Raw genomic sequence first — 26,420 nt, 5'->3', positions numbered from 1 at the left:
CCGCCGCCGCCCGGGACCAGGGGTCCGGGCTGAAGGCTCTCCAGAGGAACGGTTCTCGGGGCGTTAGCGCCTTTGGCTACGAGGCCTTTGACGTTCGGCCCGTGGGACCCGGGGCCCTGCTGGGGGGGGTACAGGAGCCCCCGGACGTCCTGAGCGGCAGGACGAGGCAGCTGGTAGCCGCTCTGTCCTGGATTCACGAGTCCCAGATGTTTCTGTTTTCCGGCCGGAATCTGAGGCAGCGAGCCGGGCGTCCGCCGCGCCTCGGAGCCCAGGAGCTCGTAGCGGTCCAGGTCGGACGGGTCGACGGAGGAGCCGCAGTTCGGACGCTGCTGCAGGGGGAAAGATAAGTCTGGGTCTGCCGGTGAAGACGCTGAGCCCAGCTGACGCCTCAGCTGATCGGCGGACAGCCCTCCGGCCGCCGGCTTCCTCTTCAGCGCCGCCGGCTCGCGGCCCTCTCCCGGTCTGTCCAGAGGCGCCGCGGCCTGGACCAGAGGACTGAGTCCCTTCACCTCCACTCCCGTTCGGATTTTGGGAAGGCCGGGGCTTCTCCCGGCGCCGGGCGCCTCGGGTCCCAGCGTCCGGACTTGGCCGAGAGCTCGACTCTTTTCCCGCCAGAGATCCAGCGCCGGCCGGCCCAGACCGGCCAGATCGGCGGCGCCCAAACCCGCCGCCGGGACACCTGCTAGAGAGACACCCGCACACACCCTCAACGTCTTCAGGCCGGAGAGGCTCGGCGGCACAGCCACGCTCAGATCAGCTGCCGATGTGTGTATCGCCGCACTGAGACGCGAGACAACACATCCTCAACACAGAGACGGGACGCCGTCCATTATGGCCTGAAGGGAGTCCAGAGGACAGGATCATCGCCATAATGAGGAACCCAGACGACGAAAAAGACACGACACACAACAGAAGCTGGGTTTGACATCCGCACAAGACGAGGCGCCGTCTGGACAAGCTGGGATGTCACCAGAAAGGTACAGGACGAGGACGGGGACACGGACAACGAGGACACAAAGCAGAGCGGCGGAGGCGAGACCCCCTCGCACACAGAGTGTGTTCGAAAAGTGAGAAACACTCCAGCGACAAACTTCCACTGAAACTCTGGGTCAACACTTTCCCCCCTGCTGGGTTCTTTTAATGAGTTTCAATAACTTTATTATAAAAACAGACAAAAGGCTTTTCGATGCTCCGTTCAGGATGCAGGCGCAGAGCAGCAGACTATCATGTTTTCATTTTGATTTACAGGTCCATCAGATCAGTTTTTCTTTGATATTTATGGGTGAAATGTATATTCATAAGTTTTTGTATTCAAAATATTTGGTCTTGTGTTTATGCATAGGCTAGATGGGTGTGTGTGTGTGTGTGTGTGTGAGATTGATTTTAACAGGATATTTTTTTCTGTTTGAAAAATGCATTCAGATTTTTGTTCCACTTTCATTCTAAGAAAACCAGAAGGTGGCCCGTCTAAAACCTTTCAGGAGATCAGAGGCTCCCTCTATGGGGCGCTTCAGATGGAAACACATTCTTTTACATTTTCCTGCTTCTGCATTTTCATTCAAGAAAAATCTTGCATTTGTACGGCAATGGCAGAGATGCTGAAACGCTGAAAACAGCAAAAGTTTTTTGCTTCCACTTGAAAACGGTGTCGTGTAAACAGCCTGACAGAAGAAGAGACAGCCTGACGGTTACTGTGTCCACCGGCGTGAGGCGTCACTGCGACGTCTGGGAGAACCAAAAATCAGAGACTGGGGAGTGCAGCACGGCTTTCAGACAGTTTGTGGTTGGGTGGCTGAGAACTAACTAGCTAGCTAACTAGCTAACTAACTAGCAGCCTGAAGCTGGGCGGACCGGAGCCACATGCAACACTCTGAACACAAACACACATCTGAACGTGGCAGCAGACGCACGGGAGGCCATGCAAATGACACCAGTGAAACATGACGCCGCACGAGGCCGGACAAACGACACAAGACGCAGACAAAGTCTCACACACACACACACACACACACACACACACAGGTCCAGGCTTTTACCCGCTTTCTGCTGCTTTGCCGCCTGTCCAGCGGGGTACCCGGGTAAAACCCCTGCTGGGAGCAGACAGGAGGGCTGTCATTGTTAACCCACACAGGAGACCAACCATCCAACACCCCTGCAGTCAGAACCTCTGCAGAAGTGAGGACGGAGACACGGAATCGTCTCTGATGATCAGCAGCAGCAGGACAGACGTGGCTGCTCTGCAGCGGCCTGTTTGGAGTCAGCAGTCGGCGCCGTGCGGCCCCATAAACCCGCTGCTCTGCGTGAGTCCGGTCCGAGTGTGTGTTCGTTCACAGACGATATGCAGGCTCGATTCAGCACGTACCTGGTCGAGCTCCAGGATATCCAATCCCTGCGAGAGCTCCGTAACCTGGGAGGGAGACAAAGACGGCTGAGTGTTCCGGTTTTTCAGGCGGTAGTTTTAATTGCTGCTCCACAAATCATCCTGTTGACAGGACGCCAGTTTCACTCTGACATGAGAAAACCGCGTACTCACAGAAACAAGAAGCAATTCAGACACTGGCTCACCTGGCAGAGCGCCCAGCCCAGCACCATACACTGGAAATAAAAAAGAAACATCAAGTTAATTTCTGAACTCATTCAGATTTACCAGGTGTAAGATTTGTCAGAAGAGTCAAACACTGTTAAGTCCAGGGAAAACAATCTGTCCAGTGTGACTCCAGTTCAGACAAATAAATTAGAAAAATGTACAATAACCTGTTCATAAAATCGAATGTAGCATTTTCACTTAGTTTTAGCTCAAATAAGAACAAACGGATCCAAAATATCACATTTCTTGTCAGTTTCTACAAAATATGTCGAGCACCATATAAATAAAAAAAGCAAGAAGCTACTCCCACTTATAAATATATATTTTACTAAAAATGTGTGAAAATGAGCATTGTGTCTGCTAAACACACTTCATACTGTATGAATAAAAACGGCCCTGGAAATGTACTGTTCACACAGATTCATGTGAAGTGAGAAGTGATTAACTCCTCTGGTCAGTTCACTTCATATTAACTGATTTTTTTTTTTAGATATCGATATCGGGAGTAGATATATCACCAGTCTCTTATTTGAGCTGAACTTTTGGAACATTAGAATTAGTTGTTTTAACGATTTTTTGGAAATAAATTGTTCCAAAAAGACAAAAACTCTAAATTATTTGTTGAAAACACATTGGAGACTAATTAAGTTGAGAGAATAAGTTTCAGTTTTCAAGCTTTTCAAGCTTTTGATGGAGATTCAGTGAGAACTTTTCCTCCGGATCCTGGATCTACATGTCGGGTTTCTGCACACGTTGGTGGATCTTACTCCGCTTTCCAGCCTGGCCGAGACCCAGGCCCAGACCGTTGGTGAGTCCGGTTCCCAGACCCAGTCCGGTTCCCAGACCGGCTCCTGAAACCACAGCAGAGACTCGTTAAAGCAGCACGTTTCGACCTGGACGGCAGGAAGTGGACGTCCTGCTGTACCGTAGGCTCCCTGAGCGCCGTAGGCTCCCTGCTTCAGGCCGGCTCGTCCTCCCAGTCCCAGAGCTCTGTAGCCTCCTGACACACAGCCATGAAGAGAAACTCACACGTCTGACTCCAGGAAGCAGAGAAAACCTGTTTCATGTAGCTTCATGCTGCTGCAGCCACTGAGCCAAAAGGTTTCCTTACCCAGGCCGAGCTGAGCTCCAGAATAACGACCAACTGCAATCCAGGAGAAGAAAGTAGAAAACATTAGAAGATGACCGATTTAAAGAGAAAAGAGAGGAGTTAGAGCGCTCCACGTACGTCCGGCCTTCATCGCTGCTTTGGTGCCGTATCGACTGCCCAGAGCTCCGAGAGCGCCGGTCACTAGGGGAAAATGTGAAATGGCAAAAATGAAATGTTGACATTGAAACAGGATCAGAATCTGTCATCTCCGATCTGTCAGTCGCAGAGTTCATTTGATTGATTAAAAACAAAAACACCCACCTCCAGGTTTTACTCCGATGCCCACACCTGAAGTGAAACACGTCACAAAATGCAAAGAAATGATGTTCAAGTATTCAGAAAACAGAAAATATACTGCGAATTGATGTGAAGCATTAAGGTTCATGAAAATAGTGAGAATGAAGACAGGTGCTGAAAGTGAAGGCCAAAGGCTTCACTTTGAGGAAAAACTACCAGAATTCCACAAATAAAGTCTAAAAATAACAACTAAAAAAGATCAAGTAGAAAAGTAAAAAAAACATTAATAGACAAGCGAACAGCTGAGCATAGGTGTGACAATATGAATGTCAATGAATGTAATGTGAAAACACAATTTTGAATATTTTAAGTCTTGATGCATTTTCACAAATTCATTCATAGATTTTTTTTTTCTGTTAATTTGAAATTGTTTGAATAAGAGAGAAAAGAAACTACATTTCTTCATTGAACAAAGATGCAGAAGACAAACCTCTGGCTGGCAGCACTCTGCCCCACGACACACTCTGAGGTTTCACTCCTGAAACAACACAAAGACGTCAACATTAACTCGTTACACACAGTACCTACCTGCTGCTTTAACAAAAACACCAAAACACTGAATCAAATTTTGACAAAAGCTTCTGATTATCGTTAACAAGGCCAGGATGCTGAACACTTCAAGTAAAATACTGTAAACACCGTATGCTCTGTGCAGCTTTATGAACAAGTCAAGATTATTTCAATCAGATTGGATGTAAATTTGAGTACAGTCACAACACACAGTGTAAAGGCCATTTCTGCAAGTTTATAAAGTCAGACAGTAAAGAAAATGTGAAAAAGCAGATGAAAAAATAAGTGATATATAGAGAAAATGCCTTGAGGAATTATCTGAATTATGCAAATGAGGAGGCTGCAGACTGGTGTCAAATACAGTGTCTACAGGCCACACACACACACACACACACACACACACACACACACACACACACACACACACACACACACACACACACACACACACACACACACACAGGCAGAGGAAGCGACAGCGACTGAGTGGAGCCTTCTTCTTCTCCCTCGCAGCTGGCTGCCACATTTTACCGTCCTCCGCCACTTTTTGATTCGGTGAGATCAGATCATTCAAACCGCAGCGACTCTCTCTCCTGCTCTCTCTCAGTCTCACACACACGACATCTATCAGGTGAGTGAGACTCTGAGGCATCGGACCGTTGACCCGCCGGTCGGACTGTAAACTCACTGATCTCCTTCATTTAACACCTCAAACAGATTGGGACGGCTGCAGGACCACAGTTAATACCTGGAAACTCACTTTAACCAAGTCACAGCTTCAAGCAACGTGTTTTGTGTCTCTTTTAAATCCTTTTTCATCATTGATATTCCTTATATTAGAACAATATTGAACACGGTTTTGGTTGAATGCCAATCAAAGTTCAAGTTCAGTGGATGATAAACACATCTCTAAAACTTATGTTGGAAAAGTTTATTTTTCACATTTAATCAAGTGAATCTTCCATAAATTGTTAATTTATTTGGAAATTAGGAGAAATATTTCAAGCTTTCTTTCAATGATAACCATGTTAATTTGTTAAAATATTATTCCAGAATGATTTTCTTTCTTTCTCCGGAGTTTTATTAAGAGTCCACAAGGATCTTTTAATGAGAGGAAAACAGAAGAGGTGCAGAACACCTACTGTCACACAGGGAGAACATGCAAACTCCAGTATTATGAGTCAAATGAGTAGTAGTTTAGTTTTAGTTCAAATTAAACTGAATCTGAGTTCAACATCTGTGTAGAAGAATGGAATGGAAGGTCCAGTCGACTGAGGTGAAAGCGTGGGTTTCTTACCGCCTTGCAGGGTCTGCTGAGCCAGGACGAGGACCAGCGAGGTCTGGAGCAGAGCTGGAGCCAGCATGATGGAGGACACCGGGGACGACGCAGGAGACGGCGGCGGCGCTGAGAGGGAGGCGAGCGGCTGGAAGACTGACCCACCACGACCACGACCACGACCACAGCGGGACTTGGAGCTGGGAGACCTCTCCCGCCTTTTATAGGGCCGATTCCCTCACACACACTCCCACTGACCACACCTGGCCTCTGAACACACACACACACACACACACACTCACACGACGGCCAATGGAGCCTTCTGGTACATTTCCATTCACATTTCACACATTTTCTTCTGGTTTTGGATCAAACTGTTCCTGCTGCTGAGCCTGAATGAAACACGAGGCCCAACTGGACGAACAATGCAGAGTGTAGAAATAGCAAAGTGAACATCACCTGCATTCAATTAAAAAAGTCTTGATTTTCTTTCTGGAGGTTGTCGAGAAAACTTCAAGTTCATATTTTGTGCCTTTATTATTTGCATGGAAAGAATAAAAACAAAGCAGAATCTGAATCCTCTTATTTTGCACAACAGTTTCTGCAGACAGGTGAAAACATCCCGTGAGCACACAGCAGAGAAAACAGGCTGAACTCCACATGGAAAGAGGAATAAAAACAGCTGTGGAGGAAACTAGTACTCAAGAACAAACACTGAATTTACTCATAACACACACACACTCACTCACACACACACACACACACACGGGGATGCAGTGATTCCTGCCTCACGGTACTGAAGAGAGTCGATGAGACGTGAAGTACAAAAGTTCAGACATTGAAGGTAACTTTATTTGCATGTTGTTTTATCTTTGTACAACGGCATCGAGTGCCATGAAAAGCACTGGAAATAAGATGTATTATTATTTTTAACCTATAAAATGAGGCATAAGAAGTTTCATATGTAGTTCAGATACATATACAAAACCTAAATCTTCTGACGCATTTATGGAGTTTTAACCACAGTTCAGAGAAGTGAACATTTTATGATACTGAACTTCTTTTTGCACCTGATTTTAGCAGTTTTGTTCTCCTTTTCAAGCATTTTCTCATGACAATTTTGAAATGTTAGTTGTTTTAACTATTTTTCCTCCTTTAAAGCAGTTTCTCAGGCTTTTTCCAACTGGCTTTATCCTTCTTCTTTTAGAAATTGTACAGATTTCAGTTTTTCTAATCTGTTCCATCATTTTTCACCCCATTTCTTGTGGTTTTAGCTAATTTTCAGAATCTTACTTGCACCTCTCTTGAGTCCCTTCTGAACCAAGAGTGACAAATCATTTTGAATAGTGCTGTGGTGTATCACCATAATAAAAATAAGTTCAATGTTTAATCACATTTCAGGACGTGAAACCTTCATGGAGCCACTACTGAGGGACTAAAGAGCCACATGTGGCTCCAGAGCCGCAGGTTGAACACCCCCTAAGTGTTGAAGGACGTGAATTTTCTAATAATTTGCACATTATCGCCGTCATATCCTGTCAATGTTGAATTATTGTCTTTGTGGATTTGAGCCGACTCGGCTGCACAAGAGCGTGAACGAATCAACGAAGACAAACTAAATGCATTACTGCAGCATTATTCTTATTGGTGAAAGCACCTGCTTCCTTCCATCGGGCTCTGTGGTGCAACACGCCGTCTGCTGAGGCGTCTCTGTAGCGTGGGAGGTCCTCGTACGGCAGCCGTTTCTTAATGTGACGTTTCGGTTTATGTCTCCGCAGCACGCCTGAAGCAGACGTCTGAGTCGGAGAGCTGCGAAAGAGGCCACTTTGTTTTTGTCCACGCCGCCTCGGGAGAACCGGAGTCACGTGTGCAAGACCACCGCATCGTCTCCCCCGGTGGTACCGGGCCCAAGACAATAACAGAACCCACGGCTGACTCCCGGCTGCCGCGGCCGTGACTCGTCTCTAAACACTGACCCGTCTCCTCACAGAACAGCCGCTCTGGTGAAGGAGTCCGTGAGGAGACGAAGCTCCGAAGACGAGGCAGGTGGGACGGACGGGCGGGCGGGGGGGCGGACGAACGGACGGACGGGGGGGCGCAGACCGCCTGGGCCCACTGAGCCGGGGGAAAGCCATGTGACGCTGTGGAGCCACATCTGGACGGCAGGTCCACTGTGGTCCCACATGTTAGAAACACAGCCAGACCCAACATATACATACAGGCGGCCATGTGTGCTGTCCTCATGTGTCCTTTATGGACAGGAGAGGAGGGGAAAGTCTAACGTACCAGAGAGGCTCCAGTCTGCAGGACCAGGGACGCTGTGAGGCCCTTCAGCTCTGCTTTTCACTGGGAGGCCCTGAATCAAATGAGAAGTACTGTTATCATCGGCTTCATTCCATGTCAAACCGTCACACTGCATCTTGGTTAGCAGAGCTAGCAATCGATACCTCTGAAAATTGGTGTCTCACAATGGAAAAAAAGATAATGAGAAGAAAAATGTTTTATATTGACTTTCTGCACTCAAAATTCAGAAAAATGTCAGCATGATTTCCAGACAAAGGCTGGCGCGTAAAAAGTATCACTGTTAGAAATGGCTTTTTATCCAGAGATAATTCTTACTGAGCAAAAGTCAAGCCAGCTGAAGTCTTGTCCAACAATAGCACTGCTAATTTTTCACGTGGCGTTGAACAGTGCGTTTCTAGAATGGTGCAGTCTGAAAGCTGAACAAACAGCCAAAATGCCATTAAACTTTTCCATTTTCACTTGAAAACGTGTAATCGGAGTCTCAGAATAATTTGTTTCGGTCAGACCAACCCGTTAGAAGGACCTTGGAGATTTGTTGTGCTTCATCCTTGGACTGGAAGAGATTTCCATCAAATTAATTTTTAGTCTCACACCTGAAAATGATCACACAACTGCTTCCAGAACACGAAGCAGCCAAAATCTGGAACTGAGAGGAATCAGGAGGCCGCCCTGCACTGCATTGGCAGCGGTCACTGGACGTTTTCTGCACTCCGTCCTCCAGAGGGCTGAATATTAGTGTTCAGCTCTGCGAAGCACAGACGATAAGTGGGGAACATAAAGACAGTTGGTTTCGTTGGTCAAACAGGTGCGTCGGCTGAACGTCACGCCGCCGACTGTCTGAAATCTTCTTACACTTAATCTGTATTCCGGCCCAAACAGTGAGGACTGTGGAGACTAAAGTCAGTCAACAGATTAAGTCGGGCTGAAAATAGCTGGATGAAGGTTGTGGCTGCTCGGAAGATCTGAAGTGAGAAAAGGTAGAAACTGATTGATACCGATACTGAAAGCATCCACTGGGAGCAATGTGAGGTTCAGCGCCTTGCTCAAGGACACTCTGATGCACCAGCAGGGAGAGACGGGGGGTGGAACCTGCAAACCTGGGGACTGAAAACATGAAAACAACCTAAAAGTTCTAAGATCTCCGTTGTGTTTGAATGTATACCGACTGGCCATAACATTATGACCATATGACGGCACGGCATCGGCTGGTTTGACGGACAGAGCGAGGAAGTTTCCAGAGTAGTGAAGCTCACGTCTCGGTCCGGCTGGGACAATATTGATGGTAAATTCAGAAACTGTTCAACAGCAGTCTCATTCAGTCCATTGGAGAAGTCAAAACTGTGAATGTACAGATATACAGTTTCATTCAGAAGTCACTTTTGTCCAGAGAGATGAACATTACAGGAACATTATGGCCAAACGCTTAATGCTCTGTGTGGTGCTTATTTCACTTTCTTACATTATTTGTGATTTACTGGGATCAAACTCCTGAGATCACTTCATATGTATGATATTTTCTTTATGTCTTTTATAACAAATCATTTCATTTTGTAGTTTCATCCAATTATGCTACCATGAGTTACAAATTAAAACAGGAAATCATTTATTAGCTTCGCTTGAAGCAGTTTGAACCTGAAGTTTGATCTACTAAATATTAGTGCACGTAAAATCAGGAGATATTGCAAACAAACACTCAAAGCTGTGGAATCACTTTAGCTTGTGTGAAATATATCATCGGATTAATGTACAACGTGTAGCGTCATTTACTACGTCTGACATTTTGCACTGTTTACAACTGCATGGGCTTTTTCTTTCATGGGGTAAAGGAGCAACAAACTGTCCTTGTGGTGAGAGACGTTTCCTCACCTGGATCGCCACGACTTTCCTTTACAAACTTTATGCAGAGATATTTTCTTTGCTATACATCTTTTTAAATATCTCTGTTGTAGTACTCTATGTTTTTATAATAAATTGCGCTGTAATAAGTTTACAGTTTTGTGTTAGGGGGGGCTCAGCACTTCAGCCGATCGCTCCATCGTGAATGCTAATAAACCTACACAGAAGTGGCAAAGTTTGCAGGGAAACATTTTTATGCGATAGAAGTCTAAAACACACAAAATCCACATTATAATGATCCAATATTCCTGTGATTATGTTAATTTGCGATTATTTTTATTCGCTTCATCATTGCTGTCTCTCCCAGACGACATTTAAATCGATTTAGTCACATTGCGATCAAGTTCATTACTTTGGTGGCTGCTCAAGCAGCAGAAAAAGCATGAAATAAAGAAAGAAGTGTTAAAAACAGGAAGGTGAGCTTCATTTTACCTCAATTTCACACATTTCATCCATTCAAACTCCATTTTTGGCTGCTTATATCCTCACATTCACCTTTCAAATGAAGCAGCGTTTTGACCCTGAAGTCCAGTTCATCTGTACGTTGATTCACTCCGTCATGATCTCTGTCCACCAAAAAAACTTCTCGGGACAGTCTGCATTAACAGCGAGCAGAGAAACTGGTTGCCACGGCAACATAAACCCAATAGAGAGCCGAGATGTGAGCTGCTCTGAAGTGAACTCGAAAGCACTGGAGGAGCTTCAGATTGACACGGGGAAGACGGGACGGCGCTGTGAGCCCTGGCAGAGACGGGCGCCGCCGCCTCCGTCCGACATCACACACACTTACTGCCTCACACACAATCCTCAGTTGTCCTCCTCTTGGCGTGAGATGCAGCAGACTGTGGTGGGTGGAGGGCAAAACCATCTGAAGTCTTCTGTTTTCGACTGTTTGTCAAGCAGGTTGGTCCCACTTTGGAGGATGGCTTGAATCATTTATTCTGTTGGTCTGCACACTGTGTGAAACAGCTGTTGGATTCATCACAAGCTGGAAAATTAAACTTTAAATATGGACGTCTTTACATTAGGATGTTGGAGGTCATAGTTTCCACACATTCTCATTTAGACATAATTTAGTCGTGCTGTGTTGAGTCTGCAGTGTTTCCTCCGGCTGCTGTGTGGATATAAACTCCTCACCTGCTGCTGGACTGATGCTTTAATTCAGCTCAAAACCTGGTAAATTATTCTGAATGTCGCTGCTCATCAGTTTCTTACTGAAGAGCCGCTATGTTGGATCAACTACGGAGGAAGTCCTGAATCACTTCTGTCCTTTTTAATGAGGTCTGTTAAATTTATATGAACAAATGTGGCTGCATCGCATCACCTGAGCATCAAACAGTGGGAGGAATCTGGATGTTAGAGGGAGGAAGATGCTCTATAATCTGGAAACTAACCTTCCACGCTGCAGAGAGCTCTGATAAACTTCAGATGGCACTAACGCTATGCTGCTAGTGCACAAAATGTAAACATGCCATTTTATAATCCACAGTTCTTTCAAACCTTTAAGTCAATTACATACCGGTTGATGAAACATTACTGGAGTGAAAATGTGGATCAGCAGAGTTCAGACAGATTATGAAGAAAGCAGCATTAAGGTAACACTGACTCACCTTGACCGCCTCTCAGTCTTCTGGTTCCGCTCCATCCTTGTTGGGTTGGTGCTGATCGCAGGTTCCTCGGCAGACAGGTTGCCAGTTCATTGCAAGGTACACAGAAAAATGCATCCAATACATAAACCTTCAGCTGAAGCATGTTGGAAATGGAGGTACATTACGTGAAGGTAATATTCACATCATCACATCTCAGCTGTGATAAACTGTAGTAAGACAATTAGCGCTGCACTGGATGACGACCCTAATGGTTCCAGGAGGAGTGGTCGGTAGAGATTCATTTAGATATTCCAGTCACTTACAGTCAATACAAAGCGAAAAATTAACCAAACAAGCATGATGTCTGATTGTGGGTGCTGGAATACCAAGGGAAAACATGCAAGCTGCACAGGAAAGTCCCAGCCTGGATGAAATCCTCACGCCACTGTGTGCGAACCTTCAGTCTTCATTCAAGTGCATGTTTTTAGACTGTGGGAGAAAACCCACACACACACAGGGAGAACATGCAGCTGACCCCTGCTCCACAGTGTGGAGCCCATACATGTCGTATCTAATCTAAAACTCGCTCAGGAAGACGTGACTGGACGTGTCTGGCAGCTTTTCTGGCTGCCTGAGTTTCCAGTGCACGGCGGCCGACCCCGCCTCCGTACACAGAGACGCTCAGACGGCACGGCGGCCTGGACGCAGTTCGAACCGCAGCCTCAAGCGACCTGTGCAGACAGAGTCGTCACGGCCGTGTGAAAATCACAAATTAACCCCCCAAATCCTGGACGCTGCATCTCGACAATGACCAAACTGGAAATAAAAAGCTCGAGTGAAGATATTCAGTAAATATTAATGTAAAAACAGCCAGAAAATTAAACATTTTGAATATTTTAAAGTAGTTCGGGAAGATTTTAGTTGTGTAAATAAAACATATACAGTCTCTGGAGGTAATAAAGTTAAAGTCTAAACATGTAACGCAGCTCCTGTTTTAACACTACGGCAGAAATGAGTCCGTTAAAACTCCAGTAAACAAAGGACAGGTGTCCCGAAAGAGTATCTGAGGACAGGGGGGTATTTATAACAGTATTACCCCCCTCTGGTGGACAGTCTGTATCCGGGCCACCAGGTCACATCAGAACTTCACAGGCTCTAATACAGGAGAAAAGACGCTGTTTTGATAAGTAGAATAGCTTTAAACTTACCTTTCTCTTTGCTTTTGCCAAACTGGAGATATAAGACTGAACTTAGGAAATGATCTCTGTGAATTTTGCAGGTTTGATTCAGTTTCTCCAGCTTCTCCAGTCCAAACATGGGCTTGCTGGTGAACTGGGGCTATAAATTGGATGAAAATGACCTCGTCTTGACTGGCAGATCATCTCTGCACACAGTTTCAAAAGCATTTCTGGATAACAATGATCAAATTTAAATAAACATAAAAAAATAGTGTTATTGGAAACGTTTCATTCACTGTTGAGGACCCTGCATGTATGATATGTAGGAAAAAAAGGTCTCCTTAAAAGTTTTAAAATGGTTAAAAGAACTAAATGGTAGAAAACAGCAAAAAACACAAAATGTTTTAAAAAAACACTTAGATTCATGTTGTTCATTGATTTCATCATCTTGGAGAAAAAGCTGCATTTCTTTCATGTGTGAATGTATTTTTCTGAAAAACCCAAGAAAACAAGATATGCAAGCAAAGAAAATCACTAAAAACAAAAGAATAATTGAAAATGAAAATCAACAAATGAAAGACAGTTAAAAGATCTGACAGTCACTTTAGATGTTTCAGTCATATCGACTCAAGAACAACCAAATCCAATGAAAACAGTCCTCCATAATGCTGAACTATGAAACTTCTCTTTGTTTGTACAGCAAAACAATACAACTTCCTATTAAATAATGCTTTGATTTTTGGCTCCACACACATTTTGACAAAAAAAAAAAAAATCTTCTGCAGGAGATTGTGAAGAAACCAGCATCAAAATCATCAAACATTAAACTCCAAATGTAAACAAATCAGCTTATTTTAAACCTTTGTCCTCCAGCTGAACTCCTCTGAGTGACTCACTCACTCTCACTTCCGCCACGGACGGAATCATTTGTTTTCACCTTCCTCCTCCGGGCTCGCTCGGCGCCTCCTCCCCTGTCGGCTCGTATCGGCCCGCCTTCGCACTTGCCCAAATATAAACCGAGTTTCCTGGCTGGGAGACAGATTGAAATGGGGAGGAGTCAAACACGCCGAGTTCAGATCAGGACAGACTGAAGGACAACCGAGCAGGAAGCACAGATCCACAGAAAAATAAGGAGGCAGTCCGGGTTATTGAGCATTTCTCACTCGAGGAAAGGTGAGTATTGACTGGATTTTTGCTGGATTTCACCTGCAGGACTCCAGGCTCTCTGAATGCACTGCAGGAAGAGTAGGCCCTGCTTCAGGCCTGCCTGCAATGCAGACAGTGAGCTTAGCTTGTCATTATTTTAATACTCTTAAAGAGATTCTTCACACATCTAGCTCTTCCCGACAACTGCAGCATGAATCTGCATCTTTTTGTCTCGATACGAGGCGCCTGAAAGCTGCTCTGGCTTGTAAACAACGTGTGTGAACGGCTTTCAGTGTCTATCAGGCCAACAGCTCCTATCCAAAGCTTGATTCTGCTGCTCTCCACCTGTGCAGATGTCCCTGTCTGCTCTGGCTGCGCGGCGAGCGCTCGCCGCCGCGTCCGCGTCCAGCCACGAAGGAGGCGGTGAGTGTGTTGAGTCGACAAGGAGTGTGTGGAAGTCCCACACATATGAAGGGAACTGCGTCAGTCTGCTGCTGAACATGAAGTGAAAGCTGTGTGTGTGTGCGTGTGTGTGTGTGTGTGTGAGAACAGCGAGGACCTGGAAGATCCTGACCATCATCCTGGCCGTCCCCGGCGTCGGCGTCTGCATGGCCAACGCGTACATGAAGGCACAGGCGCACTCGCACGAGCAGCCCGAGTTCGTGCCGTACTCCCACCTGCGGATTCGCACCAAGGTGAGTCTCCGGCCGCTTCGAGTGAAAGCACAGCGCGTCAGGAAAGTTCTGTGTCGACACACAAACGTCAGAAACACTGAGAGCGTTGTAGTTTTCATGTACAGCCACTGGATGGTGCCGTTGTGCATTTCTGTAATTAAACCATACACACACACATGCTGCAAAAAAACAATAAGCTGGGAGTAAACGACCAACTTGAACTCAAGTTTCCACCTGAAAACGTGTAAACCGTTGAATCCCATCTCCCCCCGCGTCTCCCTGCAGAGATTCCCCTGGGGCGACGGAAACCACAGCCTCTTCCACAACCCGCACACCAACGCTCTCCCTGACGGCTACGAGGACTCCCACCACTGAGAGCACCACTCGCCCCCCCCGCATGCTGTGAACCCCCGTCTGCACCCAGACCGGAATAAAAACCTCCTCCTGATGAACCAGAACCGCTGCAATGTGGCTTTTGTTCTTGAGTCCAGCAGAACTTAGTACAATTTTCTGCTGATGCAAAACACTGTCAGCTGGCTTTTAGTGGAGATTAACATCTCAGGGACTTTGGATTGCACTTAATTTTATCACCAATTTCAGATTGTTTGTAAGTTCAGGAAGTTTTGAGGACAAGTGAGTGGATTGGTGTTTGACCTTCCTATATAAACACATACACACACACGCAAACACACACACCAAACCACGGCGGTGCTCCAACAATATATTCAGTGTCACAGACGTCCATGAGACAGGTGAATGTTCACTCTGCTATCATCTCTATGTACAAAACAAACAATTGGCGCTGAGGCCAACCCTGATCATTCCAGCTACATGACACACATCCAATGCACTGGAGATACTTTTCTCCCGTTTCCCAAATTAGAAAAAAAAAAAAAAAAAGAAAATTTCAATATAAGAAATTAATCTGGCATCAGCAAAGTGGAACATAAGTCTGTCATGCTTCAAGAGGCTACGTTAAGAATCAAAGGAAACGTCAGGTCCAGAACGTGAAAATAAAGTGGTCAGTCCTGTGGAGTGGACGTCAGGTCGAGTCGTTTCAGACGCTCGCTCCTCCGACCCTGACAGGATGGCGCCGGTCACTTCAGCTCAGAGCGCCTGAGACCAGAGCCAGCAGGTCCTGCTTCAGGGTGTCGGTGCAGTCGGCCTCTCTGGCGAGCCGGCGGAGGCAGTCGCCGGCGGCGGCGGAGGAGAGCGGCCGAGGAGAGTCCCGGAAGCCCAGCAGCACGGCGAGGCAGGCCCGCCGCAGCGAGGGGAAGCTGTAGCGCTGGCAGAACCAGTAGACCTGGGGCAGCAGGGCGGACAGGGCCGCCGCTCCGGCGCCGCACTGCAGGAACGGACCGGGCGCCGCCGAGGAAGCTTTCCCCGGCTCGGCCGGACCTGGACTCTCGCTCTTTGGCACTGGACTGGCCGAAGCGGAAACAGGAGCGGCGCTCGCGGCGTGTTGCTCCGTTTCAGGCGGAGACGCCGTCGTACTCTCCGTTTGTTGAGGAGAACCGTTGATTTTCTCGGCCTGCTCGGGGGAAACCTCCGTTTGCCTCTCAGATCCCGTCAGCTCGAGCGCCGACGTCCGGATCGCCAGGTTCTCCTCGGCGGACTCGGGGCCGTCTTGCTCCATCCTGCAGGGAGTCTTTTTGGCGCGGTCGTCCGACGCGGCGGCGGCGGCGGACACGAGAAGCGCCACGCACAGCTCCTCCAACTCCCTCTGCAGCTCGTCCACCAGAAACCTGCAGGCTCCCGCCATGCCTTCGCCCAGCGGCGTTTTCTGGAACGACAGATCTTTGGCCGACTGCTGCGCTCGGCAGACGCTGAGTCCGTCGAGCGCCAGCGCGTCCAGAAGCGGGCAGTGTCCTGCGGCCGCCGCTTCCTCTGCCAGCCGGCAGCCGTGCAGGTAGTGCAGCACGGGCAGCAGCATGCCCGGGCTGACGTCTCCGATGCAGATTTCTCTCTCGGCGTCGCCGCGAGCTTCCTCGAAGCCGCCTCTCAGCAGAGCCTTGAAGTACTCAGATCCCCCTCCTCCTCCTCCTCCTCCTCTTCCTCCGTCCGGTCCCGCCACGGCGTCCCTGCTGGCGGGGATCCGGCTCCCGTCGTCCAGCAGCAGCAGCAGGTCGAAGCTCGCCGCGCTGTACGGACACGTGTCGGCCAGTCGGACCTTCTTGGAGGGAGGGGGCAGAACCTTCCCCGCCGGCGACTGAACCGCCGGCGGACCGGAACGCTTCCGGCCGAGCTCCAGTTTGAGGGAGGCGGTGAGCGCCGAGAGGCATTCGGCCAGCAGCGAGAAGTACAGCGAGGGCAGCTCGGCGGCCACGTCCGCGTGCGGCGCGGCAAACAGGCGGGCCAGCAGCCGTCTGCTGTCAGCCGAGTGCTCTTCGCCATCGTCGTCGTCCTCGCCGGCGCAGGCGAGGGGCTGCAGAGCCAGGAACAGGCCGCCGCTGTCCACCAGGAGTTTCTTCAACAGGGGTTTGTTGCTGTTGGAGGAAAAAACCTTTAGAAGTCTGATCTTCTCAGTTTTAGGTTGTGTCGAGGGATGATACAGTCTTATAATGGAAGAGTTTACTTCCTGTCCCAATAAAAACAGTCAGTGTTGTAGAATTACTATGATTTCATACCCAAAGTAAGGTGGAAACAAAAAAAATCCAAACACTGCGCTACATACAAAACCTGGTTATGAAGCTCGGCAGATGCATGCTGATGAGAATAAAGTTTCATTAACAAGTTTATGACCAGAAGATCTGGTTCAAATCTGAATTTTTCACCGTAGCTTCGTTTAAAAGAAAAGTGCAACGAGAGCTCTAGCTCTAATATCTGCCAGTCTTCATGTTACTCATGTGCGGCATGTTTGTAAATCTCCTCTGTGATTGGACAATCATGCTGTAGGACTCCCATAATAAATAAAAGGAAGTTGCAAAGCTCTCTTTCTCTGCTTCCTGCCAGTAAGAGGATTTTCTAAACGGTTTCAGAGTGAGGTATCCAACACAGTGACAACGCAGCTGCTACATCTCATTGTAATGAATCGTCAGAGCGTCAACATTGAGACGAGTCAGAATAAAACTCAAACTGAAGGTAAAAGCAGTAAAGAAATCAGCTCCATTGAAAGCAGGAAATGACTTTAAACCAGATCAGATGAGTGAAAAACACCACTGTCAGTATTATTACTGTCAACTGAATGCAAAAAAAAGTACATTAACAGCTGTGCAGTGTGTGTGAGGGCTGACCTGATGATTAAAGGCAGACAGAGCGCACAGTTCATCTTGTCGACCTCTGAACCCGACAGCATCACGTGTGCGACGACGCCGGCGCCGAACGCAGACTCACACTGGACTCGCAGGTTGTTGAGGAGAGCGGCGCCTGCAAAGACGGCACAGTGACGGTCTGATCAGAGAGACAGCAGCTCCTCTCACCGCCCTGACGGCGTTAAACATCAACCACCTTTATGACGCAGCTGTAAATCTCAGTTTATATCAAACTACTTAAGATTTCAAAGTCTTCCCAGGCGTCCTACAACATGATCGCTACGAGCTCTGACAGGACTTTCTGTCAAGACATGAGGGCTTTAAAGTATAAATGATCGTTATTTTACAGTTGTCAGCCAGGCACAATGTGGAAATCGTTTCAAATGTGCCTTTAAATGTACAAAAATATTAATAAATCAAGTCAGAAATGTATCAGTTATTTGTGGGGCAGCTGGAAACTAATAGGTTACAAACTGACTTTGTTCAGCTGCTGCCTCCTCAAACAGACGACTACTAGAAAACTGTTCAACAGCAAACCGAAGGCTTTCCTGCTGACAGATGAGGGGGTTAATCAAGATTATCAACTGATTTTTTCTGGAAAAATACGATCTGTTGGAGCATGTCATGCACGGAGGTTTCAGCCCTTTGAAAAGGATTAATGCCAAAGTTACAGATGCTTGAAAACTCCTGCAAAATACTGAAGATTATTGAGAATAAATGCCAGGCTAGTGATGAGAACCTCACAATTTTCTACCGAAACAATCTAAAAAGAGTGAAAGTGTATGTTATTGTAGATATTTGCATATATGGAAACATTTAAAAGCTTTGCCTTTTTCACAAACTCACAGTACTGATATAAAACAAGAATCCAGTTCATGATAATTAGCGTGTAAACTTCTGCTGGCTTCACTTGAAGTGACGCAGACACAATAGAAACAGTGGAAGTGATGTTTCCCTCATCAGAGATGGCAAATAAGTCCGATTTCTTCCACCATATAACTACTGTTCTCCCGTCACGGTGTTCCCTACCGAGCTGTTTGACTTTGGCCTTGGCCCAGTGCGTCTGCCGGTCCCGCCCCGGCAGCTCCGGCTCTCTCTGGCACAGGAAGCGCTGGAACAGGCCCACCGAGCCGGTCCGGACCAGCGCCTGCAGACAGCTGGGGTTGCAGCTCAGGCGGCACAGCATGCGGATGCAGCGGGTGCTGGGGTCCCGGTGCTGGGTGACGTAGAGCAGCAGGCCCGGCATCACGCCCGGGGTGATGAGGGCGGCGCTGGGGTCGGCGGCGTGGGAGAAGCGCGACAGCAGCAGCAGGATGGGCGACTCGGGCGTCCACGGCTCGGGGTGGTAGGGGTGGTAGGGGTGGCACGGCGTGGGCCGCGGCGCAGACGGGGGGGCGTCCAGGGTGACTTTGATCAAACGCGCCGCCGAGCTGGCCTGGGGCCGCCTCCTGTGCGACGACGGGCACGTGGCGGGAGAGACGTGCGTTTTGCTGGAAGAGGAACCCGACCGGGAGTGAGAGGAGACCCGGGCGGAGGGGGGGGGGTGTCTGCTGAGAGACGAGGAGGCGTGAGATGACTTCTTGGGAGTAGAGGAGACGCGAACAGAGGCTGAAGATGTGTTCTTAACAGAGGTGCTGGAATACGAATAAACAGGAGTCTGAGGGGCCGAAGGCGGCGGCATGTAGAGGGCTCCCCACTCCCCCTCCACACCCGACGAATCCAGCAGGTCTCCCTCCGAAGAAATCAACCCCTCAGCCACCAACCAGGACCTGCAGAGAGCAACGATCACGTGCATCAGCGGCTGGAACAACCAAGAATCCGCCAGACTTTCCTCAAAAACACTGACATTACCAGACCAGTTCTGAGGAGAACCAGGGACCAACGTTTCATTATGACCCACCTGAGACTCAAAAAGCTGGACGAGCCCTGCTCCTTCCCAGCTTCCCCCTTCTTGCAGCTCTCCAGAGTGGGAAAGTCGAAGGAATCGAAGCAGGGGGAGGACAGCAGCTCGACGGGGGTCGTGCTGGAGGAGAGGCTCACGTCCATCTTCTCGGCCGCCTGGCCGTCTCCTCCGGTGAGCTCCACCAGCCGCGCCACCAGCAGAGGAACCAGGCCCAGCTCCTGCAGCTGCTCCATGGCCGACTCGTCGAAAACGAAGTCCACGCAGGCCATGAGGGGCAGCCGGGCCAGCGGGTGGCTCTGGTGAGCGGACATGAAGCCGACGAGCGCCTCCAGCCCGCCGCTCTCCTTCACCTTGGCCCGGTTCACGGCCTCCTTGCAGCACAGGCACAGAGCCTTGAGGAAGACTCCTGCCTTCAGCGGGTCCTTCTTCACCTCCTGTGAGAACTTCTTAATGACCCCCAGGGACCCCACCAGGGGCCGCAGGCAGCCCTGGGAGCACATGTTGGCCAGCGTCTTCAGCGCCAGCTCCTCGAACGGCTTGCCCGACTCTGCCGACACCATGACGCCGAGCTTGGCGGCGACCCCCGAGCGGGACACCTCCCTGGCACACTCGACGCTGCAGCTCCGCGTCAGCTCGTGGACGGTCCGGAGCGCGGCCCGCCGCAGAGCCTGGGGGTACTGCGGCGCGATGAGGGGGGCGAGCGCCGAGAGGGTCCCCTGGGTGAGCAGCGACAGGCGGTTGGAGTGTGTGTCCGAGAGGTAGAGGAGAGCCCGAGCAGCAGACTGAGCACACTCCAGTTTGGGGCAGTTTTCTTTGGGCGGTGCGGCAGTGGGGGAGGACGGGGCCGAGGACAGGGACACACAGAGGAGGAGGAGGGGCACGCCACCTGGAGGAAAATGAAGAGTTCAGAACAAACATCAGAGTTACACCACAGCATGACACTCCACGGAAACACAGACGGATCACTTTGTGTTTGCTTCCCTCAAACTAGATATTCACATGAATTTTTCAGTTTATATCACGTTAATAATCCCCTTTAAAGTCCATCTCCATGAGTCCAAACATGAGAAATAAAACAATAATCTGAAAAAGACAGCAACATTCATGAAAAAAAATCATGAAAGAAATGGAAAAAGAGGATAATTAAAGTAGGGATGCACGATATGGAAAATTTTAACCGACACCCGAGAACTTACTACTTTTCATGGCCGATACCGATAACCGATAAGCTCAGATTTTTATATTCAATATAATCTTAAAATAATCTTTGTATACAAAGGAAAATAAAAACACTGAAGATGCAGTGATGAAAAAGTAATACTTTAGCAGCTCTGGCCTGACTATAACAGCAAACAGCAGTACACACTCTTCACATGTTCATTTATTTTTTGCAAAAATATCAAACAGTTACAATGAGTAACAGTCTATTTTTTCCAAACAAAAATAAATCAAAATAAAATCTCCTGTAATTGTTTACACAGGCTGTCAAACTTCTCAAAACTCAGTGTATCAAATATGACATCAAATCCCAACCTAAGCAAAAACTGCATCCTTTAAGAAAAGGGTTTTACAGAACTGTGACTTGTCTGCCAAAAAATGAAGTGAAATATTTTTCAACTATGAAATAAATTAAATGCATTGACATGTCAGCCTCAAATCTGAAAACTAGGGGTGTCAACTTTTACAATTTTGTTCTACACGTGCCGTCAGATTTCTTTTTATATTGCAGTTGTGCTAAATGACCACAAGATGGCTCTGTCTCCTTAGAAATACACTGCCTCATAATTCCATTAAATCAGAGACATTCTACTCGTTATCAGACAAAAGGGCCATTTCAGCTGTTAACTTGATATGTTCACTAAGCATCTTGTCACATTTCTTTAATTTGTTGCATATGAAATCCCTCATGCTAGCTTGTGAACCGCTAGCTAGCGAACTAGCGAACTAACAGCGTTAGTTCGCTAGCTAGCGTTAGCATCGATGCTATCGGACCGATAATTATCATGCATCCCTAAATTAAAGCATGATTTACTTTACTAAAACATAATTTTCAAACTAAATATATTAAATATGTAATGGAGATTTATCAAAATCCTGAATCAAACAACAAACATGAGCCTGGCAGTTCCAACCATAGATATATATAGAAACATATTTTTTATATGATATCTATGGTTCCAACTAGGGATGTGCCAATTTACGATATAATCGCGATTTACGATATTGGACAGCCGAGATTATCATATCACGTCATTTACAAGATATCGTCTGTTTCATCTGGAGACAAGCCCGTTACCGAAACAGCTACTGATCTTACCCAAGGTCTCAAAGCCTCTGCAGCAAAATGTACTGCAAACCACCACAAAAGTCCCAGATCCATAGAAAACCCCGAAAGTAAGTAATTTTATGCCAGGATGATTAAAACGAGGCATTAACGCGTTCGGCCCGACAGACACTGTACCGCCCCCTCAGCGCACCTCCCGACACAAAACGCAACAGAACCAGAGATCCGTGTGCTCCATCCCAACGTACTGGGCCTCGCGTGAAACTAGAAAAGCTGCTCTTTAAGAGACACCAGGCAGAATCTTCTCTGAGCCGACCGCCTCCCGTCAGCGGCAAAACAAACCCAAAACCCATCTTTACATTTCACAGCCAGCGCCTCAGATTGCACGTTTCTCTCACACTTCTTCACCAAATCTCAAAGCTATTCACACCAAACACAACATGTTTTATTTCCTTACCGTTCTGTGGTCATTTTCCACCTATCCACGCTCTCCTCTGATCAAAACTAACTTCATAATCCTCTGCAGTAGTGACAGCGCGTCACGCGCCTGAATGTTATTGTCGCCATCTTGTGGGCTTGTCGTTAATCTTGGGAGTTTAAATAAAGTTTGTTGACATTCTTTCGCGTCTGGTGAGCGTTCATACGATATGATACACGTGACTGAGACATCATCCAGCTGGGAGACATCTTTTAGCGTAACCGCACGAGCGCCGCCGCCATCTTGGTTCTAAAAGACGCAGCAGTGCGCACTGCAGCGCGAGACACACGCGACACACACAATCAGTGATTGTTTCTGTGATATTTGGCAATTTTTTTATTCTGAAACGTGCACATTTATCTTCATTGTGCGTTTCTACAGCTTATTGCACATTGTTTTTGTTTTTTTCTTCATGTGTTTACATGTTGCAAAGGGGATTTTTTTTGTTTTCCCTGTCATATAATTGGCTATTTTTGTATTTATTTTATTATTATAAATATATTTCAGTTGGAAACTAAATGCTATGGCTCAGTCATTTATTAAAAAAAGTATTTTATACTGTGCACAATACTGTGCAAAATTATAAGTTTCTGCACAAAAACTGTGCAGAAATGTATGATATAGTGGCTAAATATCAGAGCCAAAGGCTGCATTGCATACAGACTCCTGTAGTGGAAATTAAAAGTATTTTAAAGTCAGATTCCTTTCAAATAAGTTATAAACCTACTTATTATAGTTTGGCATAGGTTGGTCTCCAAATGGCCAAATGAAGGGTTCTCCTGGTTCTATCCAAACTAAACCCTATAAAATCTGTGTGCTTTATGCTGATCTCATAAAAACCTGGTCCAGTTGTAGTCCAGGAGCTGCTGAATGCAGTCAGTGGCAGCTTTATGGCTGCTTCATTGTTATCATGGTGTTTTTCAGTATGGAATCTGGAAAAAAAAAAATAGGCGAGAGTAAAGTTTCATTTTTTCCCTCTGCTTTATCAAAATGTGCTCAGGCGTGTTAAAATGCACAGTATTGTTGACAGATGTTGATGGATTTCACAGTGTTTTTGAGCATTTTCAATAGTATTAAAAGCAACGCGCCAAATATCGTGATAATATCGTGAATCGTGATATTTTGGGCCACCAATATCGTGATGTCAAATTTTCATATCGGCACATGCCTAGTTCCAACAGTTGCAGACTACAAGTAAAGACTTACTAGACATCCAGAAATTCAAAGCTATTTTCATGGATTCCAAATGTAACAATTGTAACAAATGTAACAAAACAACGTGTCTGGTGTAGGGGTGTGCGATATATCGTCTTTGATACTACCGGAAATGTTGCTTTGAAGATAAGCAATTTTACATTATTGAGTGTTTACAGTCGTGTCTGTCCACTGTTAGCATATTAGCTTAGCCACTCGCATCAGTCTGTTGTTAGCCATTAGCTTAGCCACTCCAAGACACAGCAGCAGCTGTACCGGTGGTGCATTCAAGACCCAAAGTAAAAGTCACGTTCTTTCCAGATCAGAAGACTGATGAAATATTTCTGTGTGCTTCTATTTGTTCGCTTCAAAGGAGAAACAATCGTTCACAAAATTGAAATGTACAAAAATGTTGACAGTATGGATATGAGAAATATAGTTTGAGAGAATGTTTTGTGTAATATGTTCATCTGCATTTTACATATTTGTGTCTTAAGGACAGTTTCTGTAATAAGTTAATGATTAAAGACGGCAGTCACATTATCGCTAGACTACTAGCCTCATGAATGCATATGTTTAAAGAAGTTAAGTTTCTGTTCTGAAACATTTTTTTCCAGCCATGAACGTCCTGGTTAGCAAGAGGACTATGGACAGCATTTTTGGGAGAAGAAATCACATTATAAAAGGTATCATGAGATTATCATTATCAAACTATAGAATAAACTATCAAGATAATTTGCTTTTGCCCACATTGTGCACCCCAAGTTTTGAGTCAGGGATGCTGTCGTTGACTAAAACCTCTGAACTCTAGATGGTGTGAGACTCACCAGCAGAGTGAATGAGTGCAGAACTCTCTGGATCCATGGCCAAGTTCCCCAAAGCCCGGGCGGCCCGGTTCTGAACGCTCTCCAGGGCCACGTTTCTCTTCAGGACGTCCACTGAGACAGTGAAGAAGCTTTTCAATCCACTACATGCACAACTATATATCTTCACAATTCATGGCAATTTTGGCCTCAAACATTTTTTAAAATTATTTTACTCTGAAATTGCTGGTATGAATTTGAAGACTTACTTACCTACAATACTTATTCCATCAAGCTTTCGAACCTGAAGAAGATCATATTCCAGATGTTAGCAGCTGTGATCATTTCTCACATTATTCTTCTATCATTGACTTGTGTTTTTATGTCACCAAAAATACTGCTTCAGCTTGCTGAGGTCCAGAGATGTTGTTAAACTTAATAAACCAGTTGAATAAAATAACAATGGCACATGTGGTTTTCGGTCTTTTTGGTCCCAAAGCTTGAACAAAGAATCTGCAAGTCTCAGCAAGTGCACCAGACTGATGCACTAATCTTAAAAATATGAAAAACTGTGCTTGGAAACCAGGAAAATGCTACAAGTGACAGAAACTGCTGTTACTGTTCAGTCTTTTAAGAAAATTCTACATTATGACAGGATTCAATAACATATCAAATCATTCAAAGTGTCAGTTTCATGTCACACTACAAGCATGTAATGTATCCAAAAGTACAGGAAGTTCCTTCAACAACACTTTGAGATTAAAAGTTCCGTGGTTACATTATCAAAGAACTAATAATCAACTACTTGCTCAATAAGGAATGCACATGGTCGGTTTCCAGGTCAAGTCGTTAATCTAAATTTGTATGTTTTTAACTGCTGGGATATTTTAAATAGATACCAGTAGATTCTATTTCCAAATATATAACCGTTTTAAAAACCCAATTACCAAAATGAAGGGAGACAACGTGCAGATTGTACATTGAGAGAGCAATGCAGTGATTTATAAAACAACAGCACACCGCTTCACTGCACAAACTCACTTCCTGCACGTTTTGACGAGTGTTTGAAAAAACCACAGTGATCAAACCAACCTCCACTCGCGTCTCCAGCTCCGTGCAGCAGTTCCCCAGGATGCTGAGAGCCACGTCCAGAGTCTTCTTGGAGCACTGGGGCTGTTTGATCAGGTCCAGCAGGGGCCGCAGCCCCCCCTGGCTCCTGAATCTGGCGATGCCAGCTTTGTCCCCCTTGATGTGCTGCGTCCTGATGGCGACCAGGGCCTTCCACTGAGACACCCGGGACCTCTTGTCCATGTCCCTGCCTTTGGACTCATGTCCGGGGTGCTCAGCCCCGGAGGGAGCAGGTTTGTAGATGTGGTCCAGGCACCAGGTCAGGGAGGACTCGGGGGACCCCTCAGCGGGGGGGATCCTGAAGTGTTTCCAAGTACCTTGCACAGATGATGCGGCCATTCTAATCCGGTGGATTAAAGCTTTCCAAACACGAAACCAAGTCTCTTTAAACTTTTCTCAAAACAATGCCAGAGTGGAGTCGGAAAACTACAGATACCAGCATGACGAAGAAGGCCGTACCAGCTGACGAGCTGCCGCCGCGGTCACCGACGGGAGATGGAGTTCTGCGAGCTCCGGTCCGCGCCCCGAAAACAGGCCTACATCGTCACAAGGCCGAACTAACGCCGCCCTCACTAATGGGCGTGTATCTGCTCAATGACACGTATTTTTTCAAGTCGAACAACGATTTAAAGCTGTATTATATCCATGTTTTGTTACCACTGGCCGAATAACTTTGGTGAAACAAAATGCAATCGCCTGCGTTAGCCGCTAACGCCATCTTTAGCCAAACAACAAAACAGGGGCGGCCGAGGGAGGGAGCAGGGAGTCTGGG

At 46.8% G+C, this 26,420-nt stretch overlaps 2 protein-coding genes across 2 annotated transcripts; one reads left to right on the top strand and one right to left on the bottom strand.

The window, feature by feature from the left end:
* The first annotated feature begins 13,801 nt into the window (after positions 1-13,801).
* On the top strand, positions 13,802-15,065 carry cox6a2 (cytochrome c oxidase subunit 6A2). The gene is made up of 4 exons (XM_030090205.1): positions 13,802-13,960; positions 14,287-14,356; positions 14,486-14,628; positions 14,893-15,065. The coding sequence occupies exons 2-4, from the start codon at positions 14,287-14,289 to the stop codon at positions 14,980-14,982; spliced, it is 303 nt and encodes a 100-aa protein (XP_029946065.1). The 5' UTR covers positions 13,802-13,960; the 3' UTR covers positions 14,983-15,065.
* On the bottom strand, positions 14,993-26,397 carry armc5 (armadillo repeat containing 5). Its single transcript, XM_030090204.1, has 7 exons — positions 25,613-26,397; positions 24,794-24,824; positions 24,545-24,655; positions 19,759-20,647; positions 18,888-19,627; positions 17,841-17,973; positions 14,993-17,093 (listed from the first exon to the last, which is right to left on the bottom strand). Exons 1-7 carry the CDS (start codon positions 25,985-25,987, stop codon positions 15,710-15,712), a joined length of 3,663 nt encoding a protein of 1,220 aa, XP_029946064.1. The 5' UTR covers positions 25,988-26,397; the 3' UTR covers positions 14,993-15,709.
* Positions 26,398-26,420: the final 23 nt, after the last annotated feature.

This window comes from Salarias fasciatus, chromosome 4 (genome assembly GCF_902148845.1).
Source record: "Salarias fasciatus chromosome 4, fSalaFa1.1, whole genome shotgun sequence".
NCBI classification, from domain to species: Eukaryota; Metazoa; Chordata; class Actinopteri; order Blenniiformes; family Blenniidae; genus Salarias; species Salarias fasciatus.
The sequence above is the reverse complement of the archived record's forward strand: the minus strand, read 5'-3'. Positions and strand labels throughout refer to the sequence as shown.